The sequence below is a fragment of the Borostomias antarcticus genome, assembly GCF_949987555.1.
Source record: "Borostomias antarcticus genome assembly, chromosome: 3".
NCBI classification, from domain to species: domain Eukaryota; kingdom Metazoa; phylum Chordata; class Actinopteri; order Stomiiformes; family Stomiidae; genus Borostomias; species Borostomias antarcticus.
In genome coordinates, this window is record NC_140236.1 from 2004273 (window position 1) to 2029687 (window position 25415).

At 43.4% G+C, this 25415-nt stretch overlaps 2 protein-coding genes across 2 annotated transcripts; one reads left to right on the forward strand and one right to left on the reverse strand.

The window, feature by feature from the left end:
- Positions 1-1626: 1626 nt before the first annotated feature.
- Positions 1627-11877, reverse strand: LOC311307578 (ERBB receptor feedback inhibitor 1-like). The gene is made up of 4 exons (XM_084436400.1): positions 11729-11877; positions 6987-7139; positions 6395-6468; positions 1627-4642 (listed from the first exon to the last, which is right to left on the reverse strand). Exons 2-4 carry the CDS (start codon positions 7034-7036, stop codon positions 3411-3413), a joined length of 1356 nt encoding a protein of 451 aa, XP_084292526.1. The 5' UTR covers positions 7037-7139; positions 11729-11877; the 3' UTR covers positions 1627-3410.
- Positions 10546-25414, forward strand: LOC311329962 (coiled-coil domain-containing protein 63-like; the record flags this gene model as incomplete). The annotated part of the gene is made up of 15 exons (XM_084461914.1): positions 10546-10657; positions 19047-19133; positions 20770-20869; positions 21064-21199; positions 21371-21496; positions 21801-21914; positions 22009-22076; positions 22206-22393; positions 22547-22678; positions 22908-22990; positions 23108-23276; positions 24343-24506; positions 24660-24751; positions 24847-24934; positions 25084-25414. 15 exons carry the CDS (start codon positions 10546-10548, stop codon positions 25237-25239), a joined length of 1815 nt encoding a protein of 604 aa, XP_084318040.1. The 3' UTR covers positions 25240-25414.
- Between the last annotated feature and the right edge of the window lies 1 nt (position 25415).

The following is a 25415-nucleotide window of genomic DNA, read 5'->3' on the forward strand; positions in this document are numbered from 1 at the left end:
TGGAGATCCTCTTTGGTTGAATAACATCTTCAGTCTTATTTTGGTACAATGTTTGTATTATACAGGCTAAGGTCTGTGTCGGTTGGCCTACATGCTCGGCTGCATCATCAACTCATTGACCTGGCTGCGTATGAGTATAGGCCTAAAAACCAACATGGCCGCCGCAGCCACTGGTTGCAAAGTAACAGACAAGTTGTCATGTGTGTTAGCAGGTCAGAGGACCCGAGATCCAACCCAGCGTGGGCAGTTGAGGATGGAAGCTGTACTGATCAGCAACGCACTGCAACCAGTGACAGTGGTGCCGTGACCCAGTTGAACTCACTCCTCAGTATAAATACTGCCCATCCGCACTAATGAATTGCTATAGCTTTTCAGTGGTGTAGCTAAAGCAGTGTTTATCTAAGGTTATGTGTGCTAGTAAGTGGTCAGAGGACCCGAGGTTGAACCCAGCATGGGCCAGGGAGGGTGGAAGCACTGAAACAGAGACCTGTGACACCAGCCTGGAACCAATGAGTCATTTATCAAGATGGCCGACTGTATTCACACTGATGTTCCAGATGCATCTTTTTGAGTCAAATACATTAGACAAGTGAACCCTTGAATGCATCTCACCTCTCACCTCTCTAACTTGATGTGTGGTTCTAGTGCCAGTTGGGTGCTGCACACAAGTGGTGAGTCAGCCATTTGATAAATTATAGTTTCACATATTGTTGTGTCATATCAATGTACAACTGGAATATATTTATTTAATTGTAAAAATACGGTACAGTATCATTTTTATAAAGTCAAAAAATATAGAGATTTTGACTGAAATGACACGGCGGTCTTCCACCGCCGATTCCTGATGTTTTATCGCCATCTGCTGGCTGCCATCTGCTGGTTACTCCAAATAACTTTATGTAAAGCATCTTTGACCAAACAATAAAAAACATTTGATTTGATCCTTTGCTGAGGTTTTAAGAAATTCTTTCACGGAATATAGTTTATTTAGTCTTTAGAATTTAGTTGGTATAGGATATTTACATTATGATTGAATGCATGCATAATGGGGTTAGGACGCATTTTATGGCAGACATGAAAATGTTGTTCAAACACATGAATAATTTCCACTTAATATCAATGATTTTCTTTAGAAAAAGATAAAACTGCCGTTTTTAAAACAGAGCAAATGCGCACTGAACTTACTCCCTTTCAACAGCATCACATCTGTACATCTAGCGCTTCACCGCCAGGGGGCGCCACTGGCTCATAAACAATTGAGAGAAATTAATCTTCATCGATTTAGTTCCATTCTTCAGTGTCTCTTCTCCATCTTCAAGCTTTGGAGTCAGTTCGTTTAAGGGCAGTCAAATCCTACAGTCAAAAGAAGAATGAAATGTTTAATTAGGATTACAAAATCAATGTTTGTTTTTCAGTAGGCTAATAGTATCCACATTTATCTGAAGGGGCTCAATAAAGTGCAGTTATATATTAATGTAACTAAAATGAAATAGGATTAAGCTCTATTTTATTTTATTTATTTAGGAACAGTTCAACATTAATAAACATTGCAGTAAATGAGTAAACAAGGTTTTAATTTGCACTCTGTCCATTTTGTTCCACTAACTGAAGGAACTGTCTCCAGATTCCATTTACAATAACTTCCATTTACAATATCATTTTCTTAGGCAAGTTGTACAACTTCCAAAAGGAAGTGATGCATTTAAATCAAGTCATAATATCTACTATCATCCTGTAGATAAGACTGCATGGCTAGCAATAACAATGATAATAAATAAGTCTGTTTATACAAAACAATGATAAACCACCATGAGAACTAGTTTGTTTATAAATAAGCCTTGATGTAACACGGTCTCTTGTGTGTAAAGTGTTTCTGCAGTACGTGTTTAATGTCATGATGACATTCACGTTACTGTTTTAAATCATGTGTGCACTTTAGGGCACTCATTGGGAAAGAAGTATCCTGTGATTCTGCAGATTGCTGTAAAATTATACACTTTTCTTTAATAGTGTCTTAAATGGTGTCTTTAATAGTGAGTTACAATTTAGCGTCAGTTAAACTGAAGGCAAAGCGTATGATTGGCCGTGTAAATGGACAGGTCACTCCAGCTGCTCGGCAGTCAAGCCATCTTTTAATCAGTTTGATTGGATTTCAGTCTATGATGTAATTATGTAAATACAAGCGAGTACAACAAAACACAGTTCCCAAATAAGTTATTTAATTTGTATAAATAGATTAAGATTACATAATCAAGAATATCACTCCAACACAAAATAACACTCAAAATACTATACCCTTGAAATAACAGTGCGTCTACATTTATCTCATGGTATCTAACAATGTCCAAATAAGGAGCCTACCTTAATAAAGGTTTCGTTACAAGAGTATCAGGTAAATACACATCTGGACGACAAAATAAAAAGGTAACACTTGCTTTCACTTAATAACCACCTTCAATAAGAAATGTCTTCAGTAACCATTACATAACTAGTTATTATTTATGTAGGTAATTACTCGTTACATGGTAAAAAGCATGATAAAGAGTGTTGTAACCGATGCAACTCATCAAATATCTCATTCCCTCCATGTAACACATACTGCAGATACATTGACAATCACAATACTGCGAGGTGAGGTTAAATTCGGCCAAACTACAGCTCAATCTCTTTGAAAACAGAACATTTTTAAGATTCACAGCGCTGTACCTACTGTAACTTCATTAGACATTGAAAGGTTCCATCATTAATTAACGTTTACATTTAATGATAATACTAATACAGTAACAACATATCCTTCAACAGATGCATTTTTTTCAACAACAGCAACAAATAAAGTTGATGAAATGAATCATTATAGTCCTCATTCATTATTGTAACAATAATCAAAAGAAGAAGGGAAGAGGCAGGTACAAGACCAGCTTGTAACATTTGACCATTTCTTTTTATATTGTGACATGGGGACCGTCACCATAGGGGCTCAGAAGTCCCCATTCAGGTGCAACTCCGCTGCCAGTAGGTGCTGTTTGTTGTATAAATCCATAACAAAGGAAAACCCTCAGATCTATCTATGGCTTACAGGAAATCATCCTTGCCGTTATATTGTTGGTTATGTTAGATTACATGAGAGGTTTGTGTTTTTTTAAGTGTCTAGTTGATCTGAATACATGAGTAAGAGGAATAGGGGGGATCAGTCTTTAGCCCAAAACACAAAAACACACTAATGTCGGCCAATAACATTGGGGATCCAATCTGACTCACTTTCTGGACAATTTCACATGTAATGGCGGTTTCAGAGTTGAAGCGAGACTTGTCAGCTCATTCCACTCTGTGCCTCTCACCTACAGGCTGACGGTGGCATGTTTACGATTATGAGCTGGTAGAAGATTTGGCCTTTTGTTCTTCCTGAGGCTTTACATCAACTGTAAAGGGGGTTTCTGCCCATTATGGCAACCCCACTCGGAACAGCATGCACCACCGGCCGCCTCACAGTCCGCCTCCCTGAGGAACCTTTCCAGCCTGTCCATGTAGGGCGGGCGGCGTGGGAGGAGGAAGTAGTGCGTGGCGCTGGCCTTCCTCCCGTCCTCCATGATGGGTACGATACAGGGGGCCGGCGCGTCCGTGGACGACGGCCCCTCGCTCTGCAGAGGCAGTCTCTGAGGGGCCTTGCTGACATATTTGGGATTGGGGGCGAAGCTTTGCGTCGGGGGCATGACCCCGTTGACGTAGATGGGGAGGCTCTTGGGACTGGGGGCGCGCGGAGGGACGCAGGGGTGCAGCGGGACCCTGGGTGGGACTTTGGGGGGCTTGTCCTTGTCGTCGCTGTTGGCAGACCAGTCGGTGGCGGCCATCTTTAAGGGGCGCGGGGGTACGGGGGCGCGGGGGGGGACCTCGGGTTTGTCCTGCGCGTTCTCTCTGGCGCCGCCCGGCGGGTGGTGGTGGTGGGCGTGGTGGTGGCTCGCCAGGCGGCGTTCGGAGTGCGAGCGGCGCAGCTTGGCGCGTTGCGGGCGGTCGGGCTGCTTGCAGAGAGGGGCGTCCCTGGCCGCCGCCATGGTCGGCTCACCCTGCTTACTCTGGGACCACAGTCCTTGAGCGCCGCTGTTAGCGCCGCCGCTAGCTCCGATCTTAGCCGCGCCGCTAGTCCATCCAATGGAATCCATGCTAACCACAGATTTAGCCCCACTGCTAGCCCAACTGCTAGCCCCACTGCTAGCCCAACTGCTAGCCCCACTGCTAACCCAACTGCTAGCGGTGGCGCTAGCCCCTCCAGTGCTCGCCCCAGCGTGGGCCTCATGGTAGGCGTAGTTGACCTGGCCACACCCTCTGAAGCTGCGACGCCCAGGCGCCCCGTAGCGGGGGGCGAAGGTCTTCGGGCAGCGTTTAGGGAGCAGGCGGCGCCGGTCGTCCGTGAAGAACTCCACCTCTTCGTCCGCCGCCTCGTCGGATGAGAACTCCTCAGGGTCAGGGAGAGGGGGGAGGGGCTTGGGGTCTCTGCAGGGGACGTACGGCTGACCACGCTCGTACACGGTCAATCTCTGGAAGGAGGGGACCACCTGGTCCCCCTCAGGGAGGCAGGGCATGGTGGGGTCAGAGGTGAACTGGTGGGAGCTGGGATAGAGAGGAGAGTGCGGCTGGGGGAACTTGTCTGTAAAAACAAAACAAAAATACTTTTTAATACATAAACTGTTGGAAATCATTAATTTAGGGAAAGACGGTAAGAATCTATAAAGAAATGCTCTTTATTATTTTCCTCTCAAGATTCAAGATCAACTTTAATTTTCCATGAATGGAAAATTTGGCTTGGGCTCTCACACAATGTTAATCAAAACTGAACTATCTGAAATATGATAATGGCAGTGTGATTACTATCAGCTCCCCTACAAAACAATATTGATTTAAATTGCAGCAATCTCTGTCAAGAGGTTTGTATGTCTCCCAAAACTAGTTCAAATGTTGACTGGATGAAATAATGGACCTGACAAAAGACAAAGACAACCCTGCTGAGGACATTGTCCATTTTTGGCTTATTAAATATATATTAATATTTATAAATTCAGTATATACCTGTTAGTCATGTTAAAGACATTAATTACACTTTAATGGCATTTAAGCTGAAACAAAAACTAACTTTGATGATATAATAAATGTATTTTTTGTAAAGGGGGCATCTTTCACCACTCGGAGTGGTACATGCACTATAAGGAGTAATTAATTACTCCAGGACAGTAATTAATGATTAATTACTCATGTATAAAATGAAAGTGTAATAGTGTAATAAATAGTATAAAATAACTCTCAATCTTATTTTAAAAGAAAAACAGTTATAAACATTTTAATTTGGAATTCATACTTCATACATGCAGATGAAATGTTAAGATATGGTAGACTGGTGTCATCTCATATGTCTCAGATATAAATGTCTACCACCTAATGTTCCAGGGAGGAAATACGGGGGGGGGGTTACCCTAGGAGGGGGGGTCTTTGGGTCCTCTATAACAACATGAAAAATACCAAGCACAAGCACACAAACCCCCTCTAACCCTCCATCATCAGCCACAACACCCTGATTACTTCACAAATCGCTTTTATCAGCACCGACGCAAGAGGCAATCTGAAGAGCCTCCCGTAACCTTCTGCTCACTTCCTGAGAAACATCCTGCGAGGAAACATCCGCTGGCCCAGCGCTCAGGAACAGCCAGTGACCAGACAGCGATAGCCTCCTTCCATCCTTCCTTCCCTCCTCTCCCTTTCCACCTCTTCTCACACTCACACCCCTCATATTACTGTGAGACAGGACTCGCACTCAGTTCAAACTCTTATTGTTGCATTCATCCATCTATAGGATTACTTACTACTGATTCATGTATAGACTTACTCACTACCTCCTATACTCATGTATAGACTTACTCACTACCTCCTATACTCATGTATAGACTTACTCACTACCTCCTATACTCATGTATAGACTTACTCACTACCTCCTATACTCATGTATAGACTTACTCACTACCTCCTATACTCATGTATAGACTTACTCACTACCTCCTATACTCATGTATAGGCTTACTCACTACCTCCTATACTCATGTATAGACTTACTCACTACCTCCTATACTCATGTGTAGGCATACTCACTACCTCCTATACTCATGTATAGACTTACTCACTACCTCCTATACTCATGTATAGGCTTACTCACTACCTCCTATACTCATGTATAGGCTTACTCACTACCTCCTATACTCATGTATAGGCATACTTCTTTCCAGTTAGTTCCAGTCAAATAAAACTGTCTATGGAGATTCATCATGTAAACAATAATAATAATAATAATAATAATAATAATAACAACAACAACATCCTATCCAGGCCGTGAAAATGCATCTACTGTACTCACTTTCAAATTCCTGTACTTGTTGTTGCTGAAGCTCCCTCAGGTTGTGTTCCATGCTGTCAGTGCCAAAGCACACGCTGCAAAACATCATACCAGAACATACGTGTAAATGATTCCATGCATGTAAATGATTCCTATACATAACTTGTAATGTGTGAGTCATTATGGATGTCATAACAAGCATGACATGCTCGTTTATTATATAAGCGGCTCTGTAAATCTGCGTCTTTATTTACATTAATAACACATTCGACTTTCAACAGTCTGTCCATCAGCAGTAAATCATGCTGGCGTCCATGCAATCATGTACTGTACATCTGTAGTATGAGTGAAACCACTCCGAGCCATAGTCCAAACTCCCACATCCATCTGGAGTACTTCATAAATAATGGAATTCACCCTCTGACATTAATCTCCTTGTGTGAGAATATGTAAAGAACCACAGCCGTGAAGAACATGCTTCTACCCTGGCTGTGGTTTGTCCGTTTACATCTTTAATATGTAAACAGAACGGGGCGACGCGGCGCTGTTTTACCCATTACTGATTACGTCTTTGTAATAACTACTTCTCTCCCACTAAACATTGTTTGCTCACCTGTTAGCGTGGTGTTGCTGTGCCCAGGGGTAGGGCTGGGCCCCAGCCATGCCGAGACGCAGACGGAGGCTGCGCTCTCACAGATATCAGCGTCACTTCACTCTGCGTCGACATGGAGGACTCGTACGGCTCCACTGGTAGCTGCTAGTATATCTGGGGACGACAAGAAAGAGAAAGAAATCAAGTTTCTGTTTTTATACGTGACCGATTTCAACTCGTCTGTGTTGTGTGCTAAGCTGAAAATATGAAGGTAGACTCTCTATGATGTGTATTGTAGGAGTCAGTTACTTTTCTGTTGCAGTTTAAAATGGCGCTCACACAAGCCCAGAAATCAGTCTTGTCAGAGCATAGGGGCATTAAAACAGCTCCTCTCAAACGGGGTCATTAATGTCACCCTCTTACGCTAGTCCAGTGAGTTTATACAATTCAACTGGGTTATACTCACCCCCATGAACTGACTCTACAAGTGACCTGAGCCCGACTGAGCTGAACCCAACCCTGTCAAACTGAACCCTATCGTGTCGAGCTGAGCCCAACCGTGTCAAGCTGAGACCAACTGTCACAGCACCAGTGTTCATTTCAAAAATCTTGATTGAAAAAATGCGACTGCCAGTGGAGGTTTGAACCTGATGTCAGCCAAGGTCATCACAGGGGAGTCTCTCCCACACCTCCAGGACGTCTACACAAGATGACCCAGGACCAGAACCAGGACCAGAACCAGAACCAGAACCAGGACCAGGACCAGAACCCAGGACCAGGACCAGGACCCGAACCAGGACCCAGGACTAGAACCAGGACCAGGACCCAAGACCAGGACCAGGACCAGGACCAGGACCAGGACCAGGACCAGGACCAGGACCAGGACCCAGGACCAGGACCAGGACCAGAACCAGGACCCAGAACCAGGCCCAGGACCAGCACCAGGACCAGGACCAGGACCCAGGACCCAGGACCAGGAACCAGGACCAGGCCCAGGCCCAGACCCAGGACCAGGACCAGGACCAGAACCAGAACCAGAACCAGAACCAGAACCAGAACCAGAACCAGAACCAGAACCAGAACCAGAACCCAGGACCAGGACCAGGACCAGGACCAGAACCAGGACCAGGACCAGAACCAGAACCAGGACCAGGACCAGGAAAATCCTGAGAGATCCCAGCCACCCGGACCACGGCCTCTTCTCCCTGCCCAGGTCAGGGAGGAGGTACCGTGTGCTAAAGACCGACTCAGAGAGACTCAGACGGAGCTTCTTCCCTCGGGCAGTCAGGGTCCTGAACGAAGGAACTGCCTGCTTCTTCATTTGGGTCAAGTTTCTCCTCTCCCCCCCAGGCTCGGGGCTGAGGGGCTATCCTTTTACCACCCCGAGCCTGGGTGAGGGGGCACACAAGCTATATATCTGGGCACACCTCCAGGAGCCATGTCACCGTTTCGTCATCCACAACCGATAGGCCACGCATTCCGTTGGATGGCGGTTTATCGGACAGTCCTGGATGACGTGGTCTGCAGTTTGTTCCTCGGCGCCACACTGGTAGCTGACGGAGAAACATTTCACAGCTCATTGTTACTATGATGTGGCAAAGTATGTGACGAATAAACCTTGACTTGACTCTTACTGTTGAGGATTCGTCACACACAACCCCGCCATTCGGCGATGCGGAGGAGAGACAACTCCTTGACTCTCTCAGCTCGCGACTGTAATTCCCACACCAGAGAGGGGTTGCTGTAGCGCAATGAATCCTCGAGCTGAGATGCTCTAACCGCCCTCAGGGAGCGGCTGACCAATGCGCTGCCCCCTCTGGGATCCGGCCATACTCAGATCTCCGGCCATACTCAGATCTGGTGAAAATATGGCGCCGGTGGGCAACTGCATTGACACACAAGAACGATACGTTAGACTCCCCCACCTGCTCATGTATCTGTCGTCGTCGTCTTTGTGAAAATTCTAAATTCAACAATAACAGAATTCCGAAATTCCAGTATTCACCTCTACATTTACTTCTGAAACTTAGCGTGTAATCATATAATAAAGCTTTAATATGTTATAACCATTTCATTACATAATTTCCAGGAAAAAGCTAATAACGAAGGAAAAAAACAAACTACAAAACAAAGCGTTACTCTTCCACAAACACCCCCCATCTTGCCACCCAACCTGCACCAGCATAGGAATTGCTTTGCTTTGAGCATGTCATGTGCGTCTCCCCTTTGTAAGTCCAGCTCAAAGAGGTTTGTTTGAGGCGTGGAGCATGGCGCAACCTCTGGGTCACCAGTGGGAAGGTCTGAGAACTCCCTTCCCCACCCACCCTTTGCAGTGGTGCCAGCCGGCCTCTATAGTAATTGCCGCTGTGGAGGGCCCACACTGTGAGGCCTCAATCTGGCCTTTCAACATGGCCGGTTGTGCAACGCTCCTGTGACGATGGAATGAACTCCCCAGTGTGACCGCGTGCCAAAATACATACAGTACATATTGAAGCGCATGACAGACACACACACACACACACACACACACACACACACACACACACACACACACACACACACACACTATTAGGGTAGACGATGTACAGTATGTACTTTAAAAAGGGACAAAGTGTTCAGCTAAATATGCCATCTTTGTTGTTTTGAGAGGATCAGAGGTTCTTAGATTATGGAAAACAACATTAAATAAAAAAGACACTGCATCTGTATTTCAAGAGGTTCACTGACTGAACTGACAATAATATTATGTATCAATAATAATCTCAAAACTACGTGAAGAGGACGATACAAAATTTCCCCAACAGCAAGACATCTCTTTTCCTGGTGCAAAAAAACCCTCATCGTCTGGCACAGGATTCTCTTTCTGTAAACAAACTAACAACAAACAAACTAACTAAACCAGGCTAACAAAGGCTCTTTAACAAACACACCAAAAAAGAGTTCCCCCCTAGACACATCTATTTTCTGATTGATTCAGTTTATTTTTCATTAAAAATTGCATCATTATTAATAAAATCAGTTAATCAATAAAATGCAAATTAATAAAAGAGAGTTCTTCTCTGTAGTTATCCCTGTGGGCGACTGGGAGAACCCAATGTTTTGGGTTCAAGTAGAACCAGCTCTCAAGTGGAGATTTAAACACCTCTGTGCACCAAGTTCTCAAAAGTTTTTTCAGGGTTCTCCTACAGGAACATCAGACACAAATCCTTTTAACTCATTCTTTGAAGGTGGTGAATATGCCTAAATAGACTAAATTTTTGATGATTTTTTAAGAGAAAAAAGAGCCAAATTCATCACTCAAATAAGACAATTACAACATTTAGAAGATTGCAAAACATTCAGAAAAAATATTTGGTCAGAATCCCCATAGCCTACGACCGGTTGTGCGTGGGACGCATTTTGCAGCCTATGTGTAAAACACGTCCACCCTGGCCTACATACGTCTGAATATTTATTTGCGTTCAACAAGCAAAACGTTCAGCGTCATTTCCGCCAGTGAGCCTCGGAGATGGAAGAAACAAAACAATAATGAATTCTACCGGCAATTACTCAATGTGCATGAATGGGGCCACTCTCAGGCATGAATGGGCCTTTGTGTTCAACCGTTGCACAGAGAAACAAGCCTGAAAATCCAAGCGAACTCTCCCATGAGGTCAGGAGCAAAGACATGGAGACGTCCAGGGATGGCCGAGGTATGAGCCTGAGCAAAACTAAACTGGGCAGATCGTTGCAACAGCATAGCATACGCAGGTCGAGACCACACTACAGCCAATTAGCTTTTTAGTCCCAACTATTTGTTCATTAGGGGTTGTAGCCTTCGTTTGTGTAGTCCAAGGCATGTCCCCCCACTATACAATATGCTATTCATTAGACTCAAACTTTCGCCTATTACTCCTGGCACAGGTGCAATCTGAATGTTGTCAAAGGCCTTGTATAATGTTGGGCATCTCTGGCACCATGTTCGGATTATTGTAGGCTATACAGTGACGGAACGAGTTAGACGTTAAACACAATATAATGGCGTTATTGTGCGGTCCAGTATCTAAGTAGGCAGAACAGCTATGGTGCGAACTCAGGTCCCCAAGGAAACCGCTCCACTATCACAGTAGTCCATTCCAGGGACTTCATTGGTCATACAGGCCAGGATCACCACAATACCCCCACAGTAGGCTACAGGAGATCATGTCCCCTAAGCTTAGTAGCCTAGAACAAAGTCCCTCATAGAGACACCCAACTCCGGTGGCCTCATCACTCACTGCCCGATCTAATTTTTGACACCAACGTTGCGACTACACTCCTCTCTACCTGCGCAACAGTCAGCGGCGACTACACTCCTCTCTACCTGCGCAACAGTCAGCGGCCCGTGTGAACAGAACACACCCTGTCTACCTGCGCAACAGTCAGCGGAACAGAACACACCCTGTCGCGCGCTCGACCCATCTGACTAGTGACTCAGGTACGAATCATTTCCCCAAAAGTCTCCACATTATTCCATTCCTGTAGCCCATTTCCGACCTCGCTGAGCTATAGGCTATACCACAGCTATACAGGGGACAAGTTCAGCAATTATTATTTTATCAAACCGTTTTAACGGATCCCCCCGCCTGTAGAATATCTAGAAATAAGAGCAATATTTTGTTCACAGATGTGACATTTAATTAAGCCTCACAATTACGCGCAGTAGGCTATGGCACACATATCGGGCTTAGCCTACTTGAATAGTTTAAAATGAACATGAATTGGTCAAGGGATGGTCTACTTACCATGATCATTCTGTAAATTGTATTCCGTGTAGCCTGTTTGTGATCGTTTCTGTAAAACCCCTTCGGATAAGAAGACTATTGAGTTTTTAGTAGAGAGCCAAGCTACTTGCACACGTGTGACTTCTCGATTCCAACAACATTCGCTTGTGAAACTCATCTGCTCACAGTGACGCGCGTGTCCTTATCTTTTTATAAGCGTGTCTCAACCCTTGGAAGTAGCTCCACCCAAATCAGTCTTAAAGGCACCTGTTTTTATTTCAATCCAAAAAGATTTTTTTCTGCTTATTACTCAACACATTCCGTTATTCTGAGACTTTAATGATGGATTCGCAATCATTTAAGAATGAATGTAGCCTACATCTGGAGGGCAACACATATTTCTACAATGCGTGGAGATATAAGACAATCTCTTCAATCTGTTTCAGTTTATTTGGCCGATAAAACAATTTTATCCATCCTCACTCACGTTTTCCAAGCAGCGGCACTATTATTAGTCTCAACAGACACAAACATTATTCTAAACCTAAAACAGTTCAGATCTATAATAGCCTACACAAGAGTTGTGTCTTATTGTCAGAATTGTTCATCCTGACAGGAGAAGCCATGTACAATAGAGACCTAAAAAAGCCCACACACTAAATTAGTTGTTATACAAAATTAACTTTAAGCTACCACAAAAAGGCTAGGCTGCTTGCATAGAGCAATGAAGTTGTAGGTCTTGTGACCCAAATAAAAAACCTAATAATTAATGTTGATGGAGTGATGTTCTTGTCATTTTGCATTTTGACAAAATAAACTGTGGGAGTGTGTGATATGTTCTTCACAGAGCCTTAAGTGTAAATGACATGTTCACGACTGTCAAACAAGTCATAGTGGATGAAGACGACATGTGACGTAGTTGTAAGCATTTTTAAAAACGTACAACTACAATGGTAGGCCATCTGAGTAATGAAAGTTGAAACAAATATACATCCATGAACTTTGTTCTAACAGGCTCCCCCTCCCATTGGCCGACTGTCTGATCTATGGCCATATGGTTACTTGACATACAGGAAATACCTTATAAGGCAAACTCTCAGGGCACCTGCAGATTGAAGATAAATATTCAATTTCTAAAACAATCAGCTGGAGGTTTTTTACTGTTTATACATGATGCATACTTTTGTTATTTCATGCTGTGTTGTGAAACCCTCTCACCAATTAGCTAGCATTCTTCTATCAATGGTAATGTAACAACCCACATCTGTATTTATTAAAACAGCATCTTTATGACCTCTACGTCAGTGTCGTCTCCCTGCCAAACTTTCAACATACTGGCGTGCATTCTGTTCAGATGATTCAAGTAGGGTGGGACGCACTGTCATAGAATAATAGCCTATTATTAATGAGTGCTTCAGTTTCACTTGACACCTCTGTTATAGCATTCAATTCATTCTCCATACTAAGCGGTCCTTAAGGACACTATAACTTAAAAGGTGTATAACTTAATATCTCTTGGAACATATTTATCACTCACTGTGCAGTCTCTCTAGGCAATGTAATTCCACTCTCTTTTAAAGTTGAGACTTTTTACTACTGATTATTCAAGAGCTGTATGGAAACAAACTAACCTATATTCATTATAATCTCTTTCCCTTGTATCGTTTCTATCCATGTCATTATCAGTAAACCAGGTAAAGAGAATCAACTAAACCACTATTTGTTATTTTCTGTGCAGGTTATTGTCAACAAATACCTCACGGACCTTGGGTGGTGTTGAAGATTTCATGAGGCCCACTCTGAGAAAGTGCCCCATCAAACATGCATGATAAGGCTCTCTGTATTCACAGTCACTTACATGCAGTGAGTTTCTCACAGGCCCCTGAACGGACTATCAATGGGCTCCGGCGCTGGGAGCTATGGGGGTTGGAACCGGGGTGGGCCGCACTCCCACAGGGGAGGTCGAGTCACTTCCTGCTTGGAGACCTCAGTCCCTCACAGCTGTTAGTGCCATGTAAGCCCCCCACAATCTCCACCCATCAGCACTCCTCCAAAGACATGATAGATTGCACTGTAGGAGGAGGACATCTTCAAACTACTTTGACATCAAAGTTTTCCCGAGCTCTTTCTCTTTTTCTCATTTTCTGTAGGGGTGGGTTGTGCAGCAGTGTCATATTCTATGTAGTCCCAATGTTAAACTTAAAAATACAACTCTTAAGGTTTTTAAGAGTTTTTCAGCTGAAGATATAATTCTGGCAAAACATTTAGTCACATATCAGTGGCTTGGAAAGTTAAACCCAGAAACAAGAATCTACACATTGTATAAATGCTGAACAATCAGTCTTTCAACGTCTGCCCACACTGGCATAGGAAGAGAGTGGACTTGGGGGAGCTGTTCACGCACATTCTCTGGTAAATACATTGTGTAGGCTTGACCTGATTACGTCACATCACAGGGACCTCTCTTATAGAGAAACCATCTGTGAACAGACATGTATTAACGATTAGAGCTCCTGTACAGGATGAGGCCAAAGTCGATGCTTCTGGAGACCCAATGGGCTCATCTTTAGCATTTATGTGTGGAATAGACTTTATCAAAAGGCGAACCTGGTCTTAAAAAGTTGGGATTTTATCATTGGAAAGGGACGTGAATGTGAAGGACAGCGTCACAGCCGAATGAAATCAAACGTTGAAGTCGGTTGGTATCTCCTACACTTCCCAGCCTACTGTAGAGTGAAGGAATAAGGAATGCGTGTGCCAGTATAGGAGTGTGGGATGACTAAATGCCTACAAGTTTGCCACGACTGTATAAGCAAACAGTGTCCACAGACTTACATTCCAGCTCTGTGTGCTCATAGCCCTACTGTGAAGTATCCGAGGCTCATAGGGAGCATGTCACACGGCCTAGTGAAGTACACTCTGGATACCTACAATCACATGACCAATCATGTCATCTGCCTAATTTGATTTCCCTGGTGAAGGTCTAAGTCCAAATACAGAAATTGAACTTAGAGGGCTATGACTGAAGTGAGCAATTCCTTTATGTTGTAAAAAAAAAAAAGAACTTTTGAAAGACAAGTTAATTCCAAAAGGTTTTTGCCCTGGTAGCATTTTAAATGTGTTTATAGCACATGAGTGTAAATTATGCAAATAAATTAAAACATTCAGAGCAATGAGTTATTGTAAGATTAATGAGTTTGGATCCAGGTGGTTTGAAGATACAACTCCATGTTTCCTGTCCTAATGATCTTTCCATTCAGCTGTTTCCCGAGGACATGCTTTGCGCCTCTGATCATGAATGATCCATGCGTTCTCTAATAGCGTTCTCTAAGGAGGATGCTAGCCAAATTAGCCAGGTGAGGTTAGCCAGCATGCCTACACGTAACTCTAGGCTCAGACTTGGGATTCGGTTAGCTACTCATGAGGTGCTATGGTAATGAAATTACAGTAAACATCTCTGGTAAAGGACTCTGAACCTTATCAGTCCCTCACCTCCACGCACCATTCCCTAGCCTCGTCCTTGTACTCATTATGGAACGTTTAAGTCCTTTCTGCAGTTTCACTTTAGGGGAACACTTACGTAAGAGATGTCATTATACTTACCTCAGAGACATCTCAAATAGCAATGTTCAAGCACACACGCTGTTGGGTTCCAAAATATGATGGTTGAATATTTAAACAGCAACTGACACTAACTTATAAACTGTTTTTTTTCCAGAGGTTTAGAGACCTCTGTGCATTTTTACTGCCCTGGAAGAAAAAACTCTTTACTTTCTTCTCAGTTGGAAAGCAGCGTCATGGTGTTCTAGACCCACACAAAGCCTTTCTGGTTTGTCCATGATGAAGGCGTGAGGAAGTGGTCTCCTACAGTATTTGAGTGGGCTATTATGACCTTTGACCTCAACCAGGAAGAGAATACCTGAGGTGGCAGAGAGAGGGCGACTCAGCCACAAGGGGGGATAAGGAGGAGGACAGAGAAGGATTATGGTTTGTTTTTTTCTGTGATCCAATGGTGAGCTGGAATAGTTCCATTCACTGGAAGATCACTAAAGAAATAAAGGTGGAAACCATCATGAAAAGGCTGGCGCAAGTGTTCTCAAGTAGCTGTTGCCAACTAGAGATGGAAAGTAGGATTAGTGCCACACACACACACTCACTCACTTACACACACACACACACACACACACACACACACTCACTCACTTACACACACACACAACTCGCTCAGTAGCCTTTCCCAGCTTGCCATTAGGGGAAAACAAAAGTGAGTAAGTTGGATAAACAAGTCTTCAAGGAAGTGGGAGGGATAAAGTGTTTTAAGCCCAGCAACAACTGATTTCATGGTGATGGCAACTATGAAAGCCTGGGGTTCTGTAATGAAAGGGGTGGTTTCCTGCCGTTTGCCCAGGATACCGGACAGGAAGCCTGGGCAGCTAGTGTACCCGCGGTCCCAGGCCACAGTGAGGGCAGAAATCTTGCAGGCCCGGCAGGAGGCCTTCCGCTGCTCATACTGAGAAGAAGGCTAACGCGTTAATTTGCTACCGAAGTACTTCATAAAATGGAGGGCGAAGTAAGAAAAGCACTGTTCGTAGTATATTGGTAATGTTCCACATGTTTTATCGTGTGTAACTTTGTAAAGTAAATGGGAAGTCACATTTAATAATATTTTTTCAGTTTCTGCTGTATGGAATTGTTTCATTACCAATCTGGTAAACATACTGTACATGATTCTAAATGATCTTCACTCTAGTGCTCAATATAACTACCTACTTATTCCGGTCAAAGTCAGTTTAACTCATCAAAAGACTGCTTGTGACACATCCGGCTCACTGTCAATAACTTCCCAGTGACTAAAGAGGTGCAACAACCACCATTTTGTCCATATTTGTTTATTTTCTTACCAGAGTGGTCCGAGGACGTGGAGGTAGTGGTATGCTGACAGAGTGTGGCTCCTGTGGCTCCTCATCCATCCGGTGGCCTCACTACAGAGAGCAGTGATCGGGCTGTCTGTGTATTTTCAGCCCACAGATTTCCTTTGAGACTCTCTGGTCTGTTTCTTTCTCTCTCTCTCTCGCTCTCTCTCTCTGCCAGGAACTTGTTTTGGAATCCTGAGGCATGACACAGTCACCCCCCCCACCCTCTCTCTCCCTCCTCTCCACACACTCCCATCATCCCTCTCCCATTCCATGCACCACTTACCTCACATTCCACTTCCTGTTGAGTCACAGAACAGCAGTGAACCATGTTTTACACTTTCACGGCTTCCTTGCCGTTTTCTTCCTAACACCTCCCTTTTCACCTGCCCCTCTCCTACAAGGTAGAACTCAAGCCTAGTTTGACTTGCCTTTAGTTACTGGGAGATAATGCTTCTTGGCAGCAGGAAAACATACTCGTACCTTAGAGATTTACATTGGACATCTGGTGAATGTAGCCTAATTATTAGCTTTGGAGAGAAAAAAAAAGAAACCACCAGACTCAAGACAACGCGTCATTAGACCATGAGTGACATACACACGCAACCGCAAATGAAACGAAGGCACTGTAATTGAAACAGTGTGAAGGGACACACACACGCGCTCAGTCTGCCAGATGGTGAGTGTGTCTGCGGAGGCAGAGATAGAGCAGGCTGGCCAACTGAGTCAGCAGATGAGTCAACCGGTCACGGAGTTGCTGAGGCCTTGCTTTCTAATAGCTCTCCCTCCCTAACTTTCACATACAGCCACATATTCCACATGGTTCCCTGACTCTCGATTCTCCTCTCTCAGCCAATGAAGCTAGTTCTGTTCAGGACCAGGATATTTACTGAAGTAAATGATCTGACCAATACATCCTGCTTTAGTTATTCACCGAGGTTCTCTTAGGTCATGTAGGCTAAGTAGGCCTAGTAGGCTACGTAGGCCAAACAACGAATCAGATATGAAGTAGGCTACTGAGGAACCAGTTAATATCTACTGAGAGTACCAGTTAATATATTATTCAATACAGTGCAAGAGAGAGATTGACAACAGTAGGCTATTTCTTCTGGCTATGGACCATGCAGTGTTTTCCCTCTGATTCAATTCTGGTTGAATGATTTCCTCATCTGTTTGCACTTCCCTCCCTTGTAACCTTACAGTCATCCAGTAATTGTGTCAATACAAGCAAAGCAATGTGGTCCCACTGCTATTGAGAACATGACGTAGGATGAATCAGACAAAGTGTTGCAAGGATGTGATCACGTTCACATTACTATGAATGGACATTGGACATAAACGAGCAGTCATAAACGAGTGGTGACGCATATCAAAGTAGCCATATAAAAGTATCAATGGGCGGCGGATTTAAGAACCGGTTGGTATCAAATGTGTAAGATAGGAATACAGTTGACCTGTAAGATAACTCTACAATTCTGTGAGATAATTCTACAACATCTCCCTGTTCTAATTAATTCTACAATCGATTACACAAGTCACAAAGGGGGGATGTGAATGCCATAGGGAGTGCATTACAGTGTGTGTGTGTGTGTGTGTGTGTGTGTCTGTCTGTGTGTGTGTGTGTGTGTGTCTGTGTCATATGGACAGACGTGGGACACGGCCTTGTAGTCTGCCCACGCCATTCCCAGAGCCTTTGTAACTGCCTGTGTGCACTCATTTGTCCAGGGCACAGGTTATCACTGCTGTGCAAATAGCAAACATTGGAATAACAACACTTCATGTTCACATCCTTACTGAGTCTGAAGTAATAGGCCTATATATTTTGTTGACCAGCACTATAGAATTGAATAAACCTGAACATATTCATGGGATATCCTAGGTCTGCTGTGCGGCAAGCTTTCATTCATATTGGGTGTGAATATCTATGAATAAAGTCCTGTGCTATATTTGACACGCTATTTTGAGACGGCGTATCTACTGTAGTTACCCTGTAGCCTAATTTAATCTCATTTTTACTAATTGTATCGACCAGGTTTGGATTTTATTTCAGTTCAAGTGCTAAATACAATTTGGATAACATTTGTGATTGTATAGGCTATGTAAATGTTTCTGTACAACTGAACTGGTTTGTTCCCAGCAAACACGCAACGTCAGGGTGACGTTCAGATCATGTCTTAATAACGTCCGTCGGTCCAGAACCCCGTGTGTTCGTCTGCTGGACCCCTCAATATTCACACGTCTGGCTTGGACCCCTCTAAGACGTATGTGGACGTGCAGAACGGGTTCAATATCTGAACGACTAAAAAAACATTCATTCTGGCTCCTAATTGGATGTCTTTGGACGTCCGAAAAAGACAAAAACGACGTATAAAAGACGTATTTTAGACGTGTCTTTGCTCAGTGGGTTGCGTCCTGTTTCCCGCCAGGAGAGAAACGGAAGGTTCTAGATGTAGATGAGGCGTCTCGCGGCTGGCTCCATCCGGGGTTTATCAACCAGGAAACAGAAACCAACGGTCAGCAGCCAACTCCTTCCTATACTAAATGTTAGCCAGCTAAAGTGATACTATTTCTAGTTCGTAATTTCGACAAATGACGAAAATAGATCAATGTATCATCTAGGCTAGCTAGCATATAACATTAGCTGGGCTAACTGTTGTTGTTTGTAACTTAGCTAACTTTGTAACTGGCAAAAGATAACGTTATATGTTGCTAAACGTTACCAGCTACTAAGCTACTCAAGATCGTGTTGTCTTTAGATTCAAGATCATGTTGTTATTGTGTTTTTTTGCTTCAGTTAGGCTAGTCTTATCTACTGTAGATAACTAACTAAGCTAACTTATTTATATGCATGTTAATTATATATGTTAATATATAATATAATATGTTAATTACAGCCAAACAAGAGCAGTCATGCGTCGCAGAAGATCAGCCTGTAGCATTCACTCTGACAGCAGCGAGATAGACATTGATCTTATAGGTAGGCATCTTGTATAGACATTGATCTTATAGGTAGGCATCTTGTATAGACATTGATCTTATAGGTAGGCATCTTGTATAGACATCGATCTTATAGGTAGGCATCTTGTATAGACATTGATCTTATAGGTAGGCATCTTGTATAGACATTGATCTTATAGGTAGGCATCTTGTATAGACATCGATCTTATAGGTAGGCATCTTGTATAGACATTGATCTTATAGGTAGGCATCTTGTATAGACATTGATCTTATAGGTAGGCATCTTGTATAGACATCGATCTTATAGGTAGGCATCTTGTATAGACATTGATCTTATAGGTAGGCATCTTGTATAGACATTGATCTTATAGGTAGGCATCTTGTATAGACATTGATCTTATAGGTAGGCATCTTGTATAGACATTGATCTTATAGGTAGGCATCTTGTATAGACATTGATCTTATAGGTAGGCATCTTGTATAGACATTGATCTTATAGGTAGGCATCTTGTATAGACATTGATCTTATAGGTAGGCATCTTGTATAGACATTGATCTTATAGGTAGGCATCTTGTATAGACATTGATCTTATAGGTAGACATCTTGTATAGACATTGATCTTATAGGTAGGCATCTTGTATAGACATTGATCTTATAGGTAGGCATCTTGTATAGACATTGATCTTATAGGTAGGCATCTTGTATAGACATTGATCTTATAGGTAGGCATCTTGTATAGACATTGATCTTATAGGTAGTCATCTTGTATAGACATTGATCTTATAGGTAGGCATCTTGTATAGACATTGATCTTATAGGTAGGCATCTTGTATAGACATTGATCTTATAGGTAGGCATCTTGTATAGACATTGATCTTATAGGTAGGCATCTTGTATAGACATTGATCTTATAGGTAGGCATCTTGTATAGACATTGATCTTATAGGTAGGCATCTTGTATATATTTTCAACTCATAAGAGGGCCTGATTATATCTAAGAAAACTTAGTATCACTTATTCAGAGGAAGCATTGAAATTCTCGCCTAGTGCACTTAATGCATATTTCATACAAAGCTTACATGATTTAGCTACTGTATCCTAGCTAGATGGTGCCCGAACCTAGAGATACTTATGAACTTATGAAGTCAATATTTGGGGTGTGATGATTCTCTTAACTTTGTATTATTTAGCTGAGACAGAGCTGAACAAACTGCAGAGAAGGTTTCGTGTCTTGGAAGGAGAAAGACAAGCATATGGTGTGGAATCACAAGATTTAATCCGCAGACAGCTGTAAGCATCTCTCTCTTCAGAGTTCTCTAAACAAGACTTCGGTATACTGTAGCTTCAGTGAAGGCCTTCAGAAGATACAAATATTTGCCAGCCAACTTTTTTTATTTAATTAGTCACATTCCAGTGTCCATGTCTGTGCCCACATCACACATATGCAAAGGACTTCCATTCTCTGTAATGTGTTCCACTACCAGGCGGCAGATCCAGAAGCTCCAGGATGAGCGCGAGGAGCTTCTACGTAGCCTGCGAGTGTCGGAAAGTCCATTTCGCCGGTGTGACGACGCCCATGCCACATGCAGTCTGATTGGCATGCTGGACTACCAGGACAGGGTGGAGGAACAGCTCGGGTCGGAACAAAAGGCAGTGATCTATTTGAAACAGGAGGTGGCTAGATTGAAATTGTTTTTGTTTTAAATTTCACAGATCAAATTTGTACGCACGACGTACACATACTTGAACCTGGCTCACCCTCTCTTCAATCAATGGGCTACTCGATTATAGATTTTAAACATGGAGAGGAAGTTGGCAGGCCAGAGGAGAGGAGGGAGCACCACGTACCTCTGTGAAAAATCAGGGCCCTACAAGACGCAGAACACCTGCCGCATTCTGGAGAACAAACAGGAGAGGGTTAGCAGCAGACAGACTTGCAAACTAGTATCCATCCAATCCCTATAAAATACAAACATGCTATTGATGAGAGCAGGGATGGCTGGTAAGTCCTGTTATTTCAATTTTATTGGGCAATGTCCAATGTGTCGTGTAAACCAGGGCAATGTAAACCACCGGGTTTGAGTGTATTTTCTTCCATATTCTCCGGATAAACTCCCTGGTGTGTGTGGAATTAAGCACCAGTGGGAGAGTGAAATACACGTGTCTCGAGGACCATAGAAATATCACCAGTCCTCTTGATGTCCATGAGTCTCTCCACTAGGGTCTCGTCCGCTTTAACAAGCTGTTGGCTAAGAACGGGCAGCTGAGGGAGGAGCTGAAGATCCTGCATGTGGAGAGGAAGCAGTTCCAGAAGCTGCACTCCAGGATGGAGAGGGTAAGGCCCAAGGCAGGAAGACCAAGCCACGTTAGACGATTATAATACACCCAGTCTGCCCACCAACCAAAGATTTATTTCTTCCAACTCTCAGGAGTTGCAGGAGAATCATAAGGAAATCCAAGATGTTTTGGCTCAGTCCACAGCTGCTTTTGAAGTCAGGTGATAACAGATTTTCTGTGGATTTTTTTTTTTTGTCCAACTAAATTTACACTGTGTTCAGTAGTCTAACATTCTATACTGCTTTCTGGTACTTAAACTGTGATTTTTTTTCTACTTTGCGTGTTTCAGAGTGGAGGCCGTGTGCAAGAGGATGATGTTGAAGGAGAAGACGGTGAAGGACCTGGCTCTGTACGGCACGGAGATGAGTGAGCTGGAGAGGGTCGTGACCCATGACCTCCATCTCCAGACCTTCCTCAGCGCCAAGGCCAACGAGCGCATCAGCCAGAACGAGGGACAGGGTGTCGGCCGCAGACAAGGTTTGGACAATTGACTCCTAAGGCTTTCCTGAAACGTGCTGACGTTGATACACCTGCATGCTTCAAACACGAAGAATGGACGTCATCATGTAAAAATAATTTGGTTTCAATTTTTGGTTAATTAAGGTGTATTTTTTCCATCTTTGCCTCCAGTGGAGGAGAAACAGCGCAGGAGACTTGACTCTGGAGAATGGGTGCTGGATACGTTTGAGGAGGCCTTCCACAAGATCCACTGTGTGACAGGGGAGAGGGACTTGGACACGCTGGTTGGGGCCTTCATCAAGAGTGAGTTACTAACAAGTTAAATGCCACTGTAATAATACTGTGTTTGCTGAAAGCCTTTGAATGATCAAGTCCAAAGCGATAAATAATTATCAGTAAATACAGGCAGCTAATAGAGTTAGGTTTTTGAGTCTTTATCACTCCAATTGGAGTTTTGATGAAGTCGTCATTTTACAGAATGCTTATAAAACCTTTCCTGCTGTAATAATAGATGCCCTTGATCTCCCAACAGTGGAAGAGAAGAACTTTTCATTGTTAAAATTTGTCAATGAGCAGAACAACGAAGCAGATATGTTAAAAGAGCAAATCAATAAGGTTAGTTTTTGCCGTTTATGTGCTTGTTTCATCAAATGCTATTTCTCACTCAGTGTGTGTATACTGTACACGCTTTAGTCTACCAGGATGTGTTTGTGTGTCTGTGGCTGTCAAAAGATTAAACGGGAGATGGAGAGCTACTCCTCAGAGGAGCACAAACAGGAGGAGGAGCGTTGCTCTGTGCTGAGGGGAATCAGGGCGCAGCAGCAGGCCACTGAGGAGCAGGTGGTGGCTTATCGTCACCGCATTCAATCTGGGGACAAGATCCTAGACCAGCTCATGACAGGTACAACTAATGCCGGTTTTCCACTGCACAAAAAATTAACAGCTCGATGCTCCTTTTCGGATCGCCTCCTTCGTGGTTCCTAGCGAGCTAAAAAAGTGACGTGAAAACAATGCAGACTACCGATAGGTCAGGCAAATTGCAAAGGACTCAGACAGACAGCCACTTGTAGACGACTGCCCCTTTGTGGACATTTTTGTGCACCAACCATACCAACTGACCGAGCTACAGCGCTGCTAGACGCAGCTAAAAACCACATACAGGCTGAAATTCACATGGGTCTTATTAGCTCTAATTTGAGATGTAGTTTGTCTTCAACTTCACAAACTCACCCGGAACTTTTGAGTTAAATGAAGGGAATTTCCGAAACATTTTGTTTCGCTTCTAAAACAACAGTAGACTTCTTATGCTTTGGGCAGCAGAAGCGCCAACGGCATGCTGTAGCCTACTAGAGGTACCGTTCCAGTGAGTTCAAGCTGCAGGTAGCCTATATAGCCTACAACAACAGATTTACAAACAGATCGTTTCTTTGTCATTTATTGTCACAAATCCTCAGATTGATAGTTATGTGGAATGGTTTTTTATAGCTTACATTACACTGATGGTTCCCAGGTTGCTGCCCTGTTGAATATGGTTGATTTTCAGAGAAATGTCTTTTAATATGATCCTGTTAGCTATTTCCTAATTATGATGATTGACCTCTGAGTATGGCTGTCGGCTTGAGTTTTCGGTAAGAAACGGTGCCCTATGCTGGTTGAAAGCTAACGCTACATTGAAATAGAGAAATGTAACGATTCCTTACCATAGTGTATGTTATGATGACATTTGTATACCAGTTTCTCACTGTTTCACTCATTAATTATATGTTCAGGGCAGAAACGTGAATTCTGGAACTCCCGTTAACGTTGACGGGGGAAGTCAAGTGAAAGTAAACAAGCGAGTAGTCGAGTCAAGTTGAGCTGCTGAAATGTGGTGGAAAAACACCATGAGACTGTTTGCATCAGTATTACTCAATTACAAGGAGTGTTGTCTTGTTAATCCGTAACATATTCCTTGTTTTGCATGTCAGGCATAGACAGTGTGTTCCACAACATCAACTGTGACCGTTCTGTCATCGAGGACAAACTCGGTTCCTTCACCGGAATCAGAGACGCCACCATCATGACTTACCTGGGACTGGTGGAGAGGAAGACCAATGAGCTGCTGACTTTGGAGTCCTTTCTCAACTCCAAGGTAACCAACGCCCAATGAGCTTGGGCACTTTATTTACTTTGTCTTGTCTTCCTGAAATCACCCAGGGAAGCTGTAACTAGCCTGGATTATGTCATGGCAGGGAAAGCGATTAAAAAGTATGACATTTTGTTTCTGCTGTATGACCTTGATAAGCAGTACAACCCCGGGATTGCTGCTCAACACCTTCTGGGACAAAGTCCACCAGTCCAAACGCAAAAGCTAACCGTTGAACCCCCTACCCTTGGGTATGTGAGCCATCAAGTCCCAAAAGTATCACTACGTTTAATTCAGTGTACGTTATTTCAACCCCATAGTGAGTGAATTGGTTCCTCTTTTTTAGAGATGACAGTGCCCCTGAGGAGTGTCTGCTGATGGACCAGGGAGAGCCGCTCACCAAGGACCAGCTCCTCCCCCTGGTCAATAAGAGGGTGAGGCATTGCTTAACATGGCTCCACACAGCCATACACAGCATTGGTCACATTACTGTAGTTTCTAACCTGACAAACACACCCAAACTTATACTCTTTTTCCCTACTTTCGATGTTGCCTTAATCAAATTTGTGTTTTCTGCTCTCAGGTGCTGAAGAAGGCGAATATTGTCCAGCCAGAAGCGAAGGTTTCTAAAATCATCACTCCTTGGAAGCCAGATCATCCACTGGATCATCGCTCCGCCAGCAGGAGGCGCTCTCCTGTGAAAAGCAGCACCCAACAGAAGTGTAGTCTAAGCAACTGAAGTGTACAAAGTTTGTGTTTTGTCTGAATTAATCCATGGTAAACCAATTAAATTAGTTTATTATTTAAAGACTGCAACACAGCAGTTACAAAAGGGAGGAAAGGTAATCTTTAATCAAATAATTTTGTGGTGGTGAGAAAAAAAAAGTATTTTACTTGAAAATATTTGTCTGGTAA